The following is a 9,772-nucleotide window of genomic DNA, read 5'->3' on the forward strand; positions in this document are numbered from 1 at the left end:
AATACTTTTGTAATTTTACTCAAGTATTTGTATATCTACATTGCAGTATTGATACTTTTACTTGTGTGTACCTTTTCCACCACTGCTTGTCATGCACTCCACCATTTCTGTCAGCCAACCTTTATACTTTTGTTTAGTACCAAATGTCTCATAAAGTCAAGCACCATCATCCACGGTTTTAATAAATCTATTCTGTTACCAATTATGTAAAAAAACACATTATCGCCACTGATTGGAACAATGGCTCAGCATGGCCCAGCCATCACATTAACCACCTGAACCTCAGCATGAATATTCTGGGGGGGAACATTAGCCAGAAATAGCAGATCTACAAGCTCACAACACTTTGTGTTGCGATGATGCATTGTGAGTTTGTGGATCAGCTACTTTTGGCGTGGTAATGACGTTGTTTGCCCCAGTGTGTCACATTAGGATATGACTGTTTTTGTGTCAGAGGTACTAGCCCATAGAGACAATTTCACGCCTGCAAGGTGTAGAGGACTGTCTGATTTATAGTCTGAGTTATAGGCAATCTTTATCTCACCATCCGCTCCCGCACAGACAACTGCAAAATAAATCTCCCTCTGGTCTGGACTGTGTGTGTGTAACCTACATTTCTTCTGTGTCAGCCTGTGTGTGTCAGTGGTAAGAGAGCGACCGAAAAATTGAGAGAGAGAGAGAGAGAGAGAGAGAGAGAGAGAGAGAAAGAGATAATGGCACTGTTCCAGTGAGATAAACTGATGCTGAGACAGAGCACTTTGTGTAGGTCACTCCGTCCTGGGCTGGCTTCCATAAAAACTTTGGTTTCCAAACTGTGACTCAGTACACCTAAAAAGCAGTAAGACTCTGAATGGCTGTAACATGAGTAGCCGAACAACAATACACCCTCTTCTTATCTTGCTGTAGTTCAGCCGTGCAGTCATGTCTTAACATTGTTAAATTCTCCATGGCAGGCTAATCCCACATTGTCCCATAATAATAATGAAGTCCTTTATCTGTGATCTGTATTGTTCAGTGATCAGAGCAACATAAGTCCTGTCAGATTGGTGGAATATTGCATGCACAGTACATACATTTTTTTTTTTTTTTTACATGGGAACTTGGTGTCTTGCCATGAAATGTGTACTGTTAAAAGTCCTGTGTCTGATCTCCAATTACCTGAGCTCCTTGTTGGGGCTGGCTCATTTACTAATATCACGACATGAGTTCACAGTTATGTTTTGTTATTTCAGCTCAGACTCATACCATAGCCGTGACTCTATTTGGCAAATACTCCACATTATTCACTCAATTAAGAACTTCTTTTCTATTGTAAGACAAACAAGCTGTGGCACCAACATGACTTCAATGGGCCTCCATTAGGCAAAATTAACCACATTAATCCCCGGGGCTTAATTAATTTGATTAAAGAGCATCAATTCCTTTTTTCACTCTTATTGAAATGGACTGAGTAATGAGGGCACAGTTAACCACATTGACCCTGGCGTCCTTATTGTCTCCGCCAGGCCGAAAGGCATGGCGAGAGAGTATGTTTTGCCCCCTGTCCGTCCGTCCGTCCGTCCGTCCGTGTGTGTGTCCGTCTGTCATTCTGTCTGTGTACAGCTAATCTCCGGCAGAGTTGGCTTGATCGCAGTGAAACTGGGCACACACACTCCTGAAACAATCATGAACGCAGCGCCCGATTGCGGTGAAACTTTGCACGCACATTTGCACTACGTTGAGAAACAAATGCCACCCTTTTAACATTGCCCTATTATAGCGCCACCAGGAGGCCGATTTTTGCAACACTTTTCCTTTATATAACAAATTTTGTCCAAACATCATGCAAATCGGTACACATTATCTCTATAGTCAAGTGATCAAGATCGTTCCGTCCAATTTTTCATATTCCATCCTGATTGCCGAATTCCGAACATTGCTGGCCCACAATAACCTACCTGACCTGGCAGAGACCTGTGCTCCGAGGAGCACTTTTTCTAGTTTTAGTCATGTCGTTATAGGCAAATGTTTTCAGAATTCTTCAAAAAATAGCTCAAATGGCCTAAGGCTGCAACTATTGATTATTTTCTTGGCGATTATCCTGTATTAAAATTGTCTACTGGGAGGGCGGACGGACCTCTGACATCACTCTGACTCATACATAACCATAAACAAACCCCATACGTCCATATATAGGCAGGACCACATCATATATAGTCATGTCGCTATGAATCAGTCAGACATAACCATAAACAACCACGATATGCCCATTATAGGCATAAATGGAGATCAGCTATGCACATATATGGTCATGATGTGCGTACAGTTTATGGGATCGACCAACGCTAAACTCGGCTCGCGCATCGGCAAGGATTCGAGGGAGTGCGGTGCCCGCCGTCGAGTTGTTCGTATAAGGGGTTGTCCAGAACTGCCGATCCGACCGATATGTCAATATAGGGCCATATATGGATATCCAGTTGCCGATCCAAACAACATACCCATATATATCGGCATGCCAATATACAGGGTATGGGCATATAGGCTACTAATGACATCAGAGATCTCCATATGTGGGCATAAAAGGGACACAGAGTAAAACTGACGGGTACAACAGGTACTCTGACAAAGCCCCCGACACTATGATCCAGACATGACGGTTTGGATCGGCGGTGGGACGTAGGTGTGAGATGTGACCTTGTAACATCCGGGCTTCGAACCCGGGTCTCCCGTGTGGAAAGCCAATATCTTATCCACTAGCCTAAAGGCAATTCTTTCTAGATGGGGGGAGATATTAGGTTTTTACGTCATCAGGCAGATTCTCTGAGCCACTACTGCTACACTCACTCAGCCCCCTTTTAACCTCCTCCCAATGGGAAACCCGAACCCGGGTCTCCCGCGTGGAAAGCCAACATCTTATCCACTAGAGACTAGAATAAAGGGAATTACATTATTAAAATAGATAGAGATAAATAGTGTTCTTATTTATCAGTATCACAAAGAAAACTATTTTTTTTCAAAGTTTTAAAGAAAAAAACAAATATTATCAAAATATTATATTATCATTAAAATCTTGGTGTTTTGCCAATAGACCCCTTAACAGACGACGTCATACTGGCTGCGTGCAGCCAGTATGCGCGCAACGAAACCCATTATATCAGGTCTCGTTAGGACGCGTCTCACTAGCCAACACACACAAGAGGGGGTTGGGGTGTGCTGAAACCAGTGCACCCCGAAACAGGTTGGGAATTGATTGCGTGAAACAATCACCTGTGCGTCCAGGCTCAATGTTAGTAAACAAATAATTGGTCTATTATTTTGGGGTCCCACTTGCAATACCCTCGCGGCCCACCAGTGGTCCCCGGCCCACAGGTTGAGAACCACTGCACTACAACACACAGAGGATGGCAGGGCAGAGGAGGTGATTTGCTGCTGCTGCGGCTGCTGATGAGAAAAGCCTAGTGTGCCCTCTAGTGGATGTGAGATGTTAATGACAGTCATTTCAGAATAAATGGAGAGCCTTACAATCCACAGCAATGGTCTTCAAGTCTTTCTCAAATTTGATTACCTTGATGTAGACCTACAATGTGATTGTACGGGCTAGTGTCGTAGGCTACTATTAGTTGCGGGAGGTAAAGAGGGTAACAGATATGCACTTACCAAGAGAGGTTGAGAACCGAGAAAAGGTTAATAGCTCATTTAATTTTAAAATCGAATTTAATCCTTTTGGATTACTGCAAAATCAAGTGACATCATGACCATTCCTCTGGTGCCAAATGTCAACTTTGCACACAACATTTCTCATAATCTAATAGGCAGATGTCTGATTTTGGTATCTCCACGGCCTTCCCTCTAGAGCCACCCTTTGGCCAAATGTTGTTGGGTGTAAGGAGCAGCATGGCCTCTAGGGGCTGCTGAGGCTTTTACACTTAATAGTCTTGTTTTATACAGTAGAATGCAAGTGGCTGTTTTTGTGCCAGTGGAACCAAATTGCTCTCTGTCAAACCTTTTTAAGAGCAATATTTTATTATATTAAAACAATACCTGTGTAGGTTCTCTATAGTCCGAGTTGGCATTGGCTAGTCCACATTCTCGCATCGCATTTAGAACTACAGTATATGACATTCCATGTGCTTTCTGAGTACCACATATGACACAAGCTATAGAGCTGCTCCCCCCCCCAGTGACTTATAAAAAATCTAACCATACCCCTGTAGTTTCACCACAGCTTTAAGGGAGGGCCAAGGACCTTTCTTGTCACCTATCTCTTTGTTCACACTAGGACACACAAGCTCAAAGCAGCAATGCACCAATTATCTGCTACTGTAACTTATCATTATGTTACTTATTGTCTTCAAACTCTATACTGCTAGAACTACAGACATTATTCATCCTGCTATATTTGACCTGAACTGTATCTAAAGTTAACACATTATATAAAAATAATGAGAGGAGAAAAACAAGCCAGATCTTTATCCTGCACACTGATGTGATGTGTGCTACTGTACACAAGGCAAGCCATGATGAGCTTTTTGGTTGACAGCCAGACACGCTGGTCTCCTCTTACACAGACAGACTGGAATAAAAAAGACTTGTCCTCTGGGATCATAATCGACTTTGACACGATCACGCCATAGTATGCACATGCCGGCAAGGACCAACGCTGACATAACACCAGCAACCAAATCACTGTCTGCGAGAGCACAGATTCAATCTCAACATTTAGTGTTAAGATACATGTAAATTACATACAGTAGTACACACATTTCCTTGACCTGACCATAAGCTCTTAGTTTAGATCATGCACGTTTGGTGCAACGGTGATGAGGACAAACACAACAAAAAAAAACACAACCACTCAAAGAGAGCATTACCATATTGATTCTACGATTTAGTCCCTCTAATGAAGCACGCTATGGCCTGGAGCAGTGAATAAATTGGCACAGTTGCTGGCCTACTGAACCGGCTGCACAGTGACACACATTCAGCACAACTATATTTGCATTCTAAAGACAAATTGGTACTTTTCCGTCAAAAAACTGTTTTATTTTGGCACGGTCATATGATGAAGTATTTTATTTTATCTGATGAATTGCTGATATTTCATTAATGCAGAGCCGGTCAAAGTCTAAATAATTGATTTGATAGGGACTTCCAGCTATGTCTTTTCATATTGTAATTTGAAATCTCGGCTACATTGAAAATGAGGGCCTGCCCCTCAACTGCACTCCGAGCTGAAATAAAGGTTAAGAAGAATTGTTTCCATGATTTTGTGCCTTGTGTGTCAATAGTACATAATAACAACTGTGAAATAAGCAGCTCATATACTGTATTTAATCATATACTCATAATATACTAGTATAGTGTAACACTCCTTATAGACTTTTTACATTAGGCCCCACCCACATACAGTACCTGTAGTTAGATCGAATGTAATAATACAATGTATTAAGTAGTCTTAAACCTTATATAGTGCCTACCAGGATGCCCAAGGGGTCTATACTTTGGCCTCCTTTCTTCTGTCTACACCAAATCCCTTCGCCGAAGATAGCAGATCTACCAGCATCACGTCGCTTTGTGAGCTGGTTGATCTACTATTTCTGGCGATGCCCCAGAATAGGGATTCTAGGGTTCATGTGGTTAACACACAAACAGAGAAAGCTTACATTCTCCTGCAAACTCCACCTATTTCTCATTCCCAGCTCTGTCAGTCTTCCTAATCACAGCCAACCGAGGTCCCTCATGGCTTACTTCCTAGATCAATGGCATGCAAGAGCATTAATACCCAAGGATAGGATACTCGGGAGTCAAAATGGTAGCCATGGAAACAACCCAGGCCGGATTCCACCCACCAATCGATGGGGTTCAGAACTGTCTACCGGATGTGCCCAAAAGAACCCGTGTCCCACATTCAGATACAGACCCCCCCTCTTCTTCCAGAACAGGACAGAAGCACGCACACCCAGAAACAGATCTCGTTGGGGACAAGAGAGGCAGGATAGAGTAAGGAGACTGCAGGAAAGATAGGCAGAGTTCGTAGACGAGAGATACAATGATGTTCGTTCAAGCAGGGATCCTTGTCCGTATCTCCATAAGGATGCTGCTGTTGGCTCTCTGTCTCCACAACGGGCCGGTCGCTATAGGTAAGTCAAAGTCGGTCTCAATGCTATACTCAAGCTGCCCAGGGCATGTTGTTTCGACGTGTTGTTGCTCATCTGTAAAAACAATTATGCATGAAGTTGCATAATTGTTGAGAATAGAAGGATCAAATCAAAAGTAATATTTGATGATTTACCTTTTGGGATAGAGAGCCTAAGGAGTGTCATTTGTATTTGAGGATTCTTGGAGTTAAAAGAGGGAATGTTGTATAATAAATGTGACTAATGCTTTTTTTTTCTCTTCACTTTGAAGACTATGACACAAAGTATACAGCAACATATACCGCTTGTTGAATTTTCATATGAAATACAGAAAACAGCTTATAATTTATGACAAACAAAGTAGCAGATGTCACAGATTCGCTGTAATAAAGCAAATTAAAATTTGTCAAAATAAGATGTTACAAAGTTAATGTTTAGCATTCATTGTGGAGTTAACCACTAAATCCCTATTTTATACTCCGTCGTATGATGGTGTCGTGCAGCGAAACAAGCTCATAACTGTGTGCTTGTAGATCTGCTATTTTTGAACATTTTCACCTGGAATGACATGCCCAGAATAGGGATGTTAGGTTGAAAGCGGTTAATAAACTAAACACTTGTCTCTGCAAACCAAGAACCTCAAACTCACACTCTACATCATTCAAGTTACTGACGGTGACAGCATGTGTAGTTTTGCACAACTGACTAAGTACCCACCTAGTTCCTTTTTCATATCAGGTTAAAGGAAGTGTCACTAACAGGCCAAGAATCAGAAAGAGGAACTGCACTATGAATCCTGTGATGAATCAAAGCTCGAATCCTGGCAGTGACGGTGCATTCTGAGTCAATGGGTGGGTGGTGGAGGATGGTTGTGTCAGAAGCTCATACTAGCAGCAAATGAGGCAAAGCTCTAATTAAATCTCACCCACAACTGCTCATTATTGAGACAACCAGTGCAGCTGTGCTGATCGATGCCATGGATTTGGGCGGTACTGGCCTGCCAGCATGCATACATCCCAGGCTTCCTTCTTCCCTTCCCACCCCGCCCCCACACACTTTTCACTTTTGTAGTCTTGTTATGTGATCCTACTTTTCTCCCATAACCACATAAGCCCTATCTTAGACTTAGAAAGTCTAAAGTTGAGAAAATAGCTATGCTGTGTATATACAAGTTATACTGTACAAGCTTGTAAATCTGCTATTTCTGAAGATTTTTTAGAATAAATGTAATATTTTCACCTATAATGACATGCCCAAAATAAGGACATCGGGGTTCATGGGGTTAAACCAAATTCCACCTACTTCCTTCAAATAGTGATGGTGGGGGCCAATGGAACCCAGGGTGCCAGCGGTGATGGAGGGGACATCATCAGCCACGCCTTCAGTGTGGTACAGCGTCTGGAGGCCCTGCTGGTGCAGGGAAACGCCAGCGATGTGACCCTGAGGGTGGAGACACCCAACGCTGATGAGGTGAAGGTGATCCAGGCCCACTCCCTGGTGCTCTCCCTGCAGAGCCCGGCCTTCGAGGATCTGCTGCTGAGCCGCAACGGCAGCACCCTGGTGCTCAAGGAGAGCTCCGATTGTGCAGCCGTCTTTGACAAGTTCATTAGGTGAGGAAGAGTACGGCAGATTTACCGTAGTAAGGGAATGAATTAATAAAATTAAGGGCAGGGAAATATTCAATGAAGGTAAATTATTTAGACACCATAGAATAATGGGGAAATGTTGCACGGATCCTGGCATACATATCGTGCTGATTGCATGAACTTAGAATGCCCTCTACTGGGGTGAAATGTGCACTTGCAGCCTGAAGGGTCTGCAATCAATGGTGTGCACAATTTTTCACTGACTGTAAAACAAATGAAAAACAAATGAATGCTTTGTTCCCGAGCAGTGCCTAGTGTAACAGCGGGGTGTCTAACTAATGGTAATGAGGTAGCATATTGATCCAAATGTGATATATCTTATTTTGCCTGTGTAAAAGGCTCTTACTGTACTGGGCCGCCCTACAAGGTGCCACCATCAATACAGATTTGACCTACTGTTTTTTTTAATGTGTATTCTGTTCTGATCAAAGGAGAACAGTGCTTTATACTCCAGGTGATCCAAGGGACAGCTATGATTTGCATAAGAGAAACTAAAGTAACACTAGCTACACAGAACCAGATCAATGATCAAACTAGCACATGTTTTATCATTATACTAAAAGGAATGTGAGAAGGCTTATGGTAAATGGTAACTGTCCATAAACCAAGGTTACAGTCATTTGGATTCTTTCACAGATCGCTGCATAGATATGTTATCCTTAATTCTGATTATTTGTAATATTCATATTCAATCACCCTGTGCAGGTATCTATATTGTGGTGAAATCTCCCTACAATTGGAACAGGCCACCCCTTTGCACAAGCTGGCTACCAAGTACCGTGTGCTGGCGCTTCAGCAAGGCATCACTCAGTACATGACCCAGAATCTGGCCAGGGACTCTCCGTCGGGCCATGTGGTGGGCTGGTATGAGTACGCCCTTCAGGCCGGAGACTTGACAATGAGGGATAGTTGCCTTGACTACCTCTCCTGGAACCTGTCGTCGGTGCTGCAGAGCAGAGAGTGGACGACCATCAGCAGCCAGCTGCTCATGTCGCTGCTCCAGCGCTCAGACCTCATCCTGCAGAGTGAGATGGAGCTCTTCGCTGCGCTGGAGGCTTGGATCCTCCAGAACGATCCCGACGGGCTGACGGCCGAGAACGCCTTGAGGGCAATGCGCTATGCCATGATGCCCCCGCGTGAGCTCTTTCGCCTGCAGACCCAGTCACCTGTCCTGGCGCGCTATCAGGAGTCAGTGCGTGACCTGCTCTACATGTCCTACCAGTTCCACTCTGCCTCACCGCTACACATGGCCAAATACTTTGACGTCAACTGCAGTCTCTTTATGCCCAGGAACTATCTGTCTCTGGCCTGGGGGTCCCCCTGGATCATCAACAACCCAACCCGAGATGACCGCAGTACCAGCTTCCAGACCAACCTGGGCCCTAGCGGGCATGACGCCAACAAGCGGGTCACTTGGAATGCCCTGTTTTCCCCACGCTGGCTACCCGTAAGCATGAGGAACACGTACACGGACACGGGTGCCACGCAGCCCATGCGTGTGGATGGGGGTCAGCCTCGTGTCATCATCACCCCCGCCACCTCCAGCGTAGACTTTGTTGGCGTGAACTTCCAGAAGACGGTGCTTGTGATGGCTCGTCAGCAGGGCAAGGTGGTTGTGAAACACATCTATAACTTTTATCAGAGCACAGAGGAAAACGGGGACTTCCTAGCCGATGCTGACCTGCACAGCCGGACCTCCCAATACCTCACCGACAGCTCCCTCTACCTCCATGTAGTAGTCAAGCCCCTGTACCAGACCCTCATTACTACCAAGAACTGAACCAACTCCTTCATCTTCACATACAGGAAAATACTGTTACTGTTACATACTGCTGCATTTTTCATGATTCGAAATATAGTTTGGACAGAAAATATTTTTAACTTTCCAAAATGTACAGTATGCCAAAATATTTGTAAAGCATCTACTTTCAGAGACCCAAATACACTTTCAAGTATGTTTTAATTTGGAGACCTCATATCACAGTTGGGGTTCAAAGTTGAATCCTCCCC

General features: G+C 43.9%; 1 protein-coding gene across 1 annotated transcript; it reads left to right on the top strand.

The window, feature by feature from the left end:
* Positions 1-7,433: 7,433 nt before the first annotated feature.
* On the top strand, positions 7,434-9,542 carry btbd17a (BTB (POZ) domain containing 17a; the record flags this gene model as incomplete). Its single annotated transcript, XM_084078314.1, has 2 exons — positions 7,434-7,726; positions 8,468-9,542. 2 exons carry the CDS (start codon positions 7,434-7,436, stop codon positions 9,540-9,542), a joined length of 1,368 nt encoding a protein of 455 aa, XP_083934440.1.
* Positions 9,543-9,772: the final 230 nt, after the last annotated feature.

The sequence above is a fragment of the Gymnoscopelus microlampas genome, assembly GCF_963454915.1.
Source record: "Gymnoscopelus microlampas genome assembly, chromosome: 14".
Lineage (NCBI taxonomy): Eukaryota > Metazoa > Chordata > Actinopteri > Myctophiformes > Myctophidae > Gymnoscopelus > Gymnoscopelus microlampas.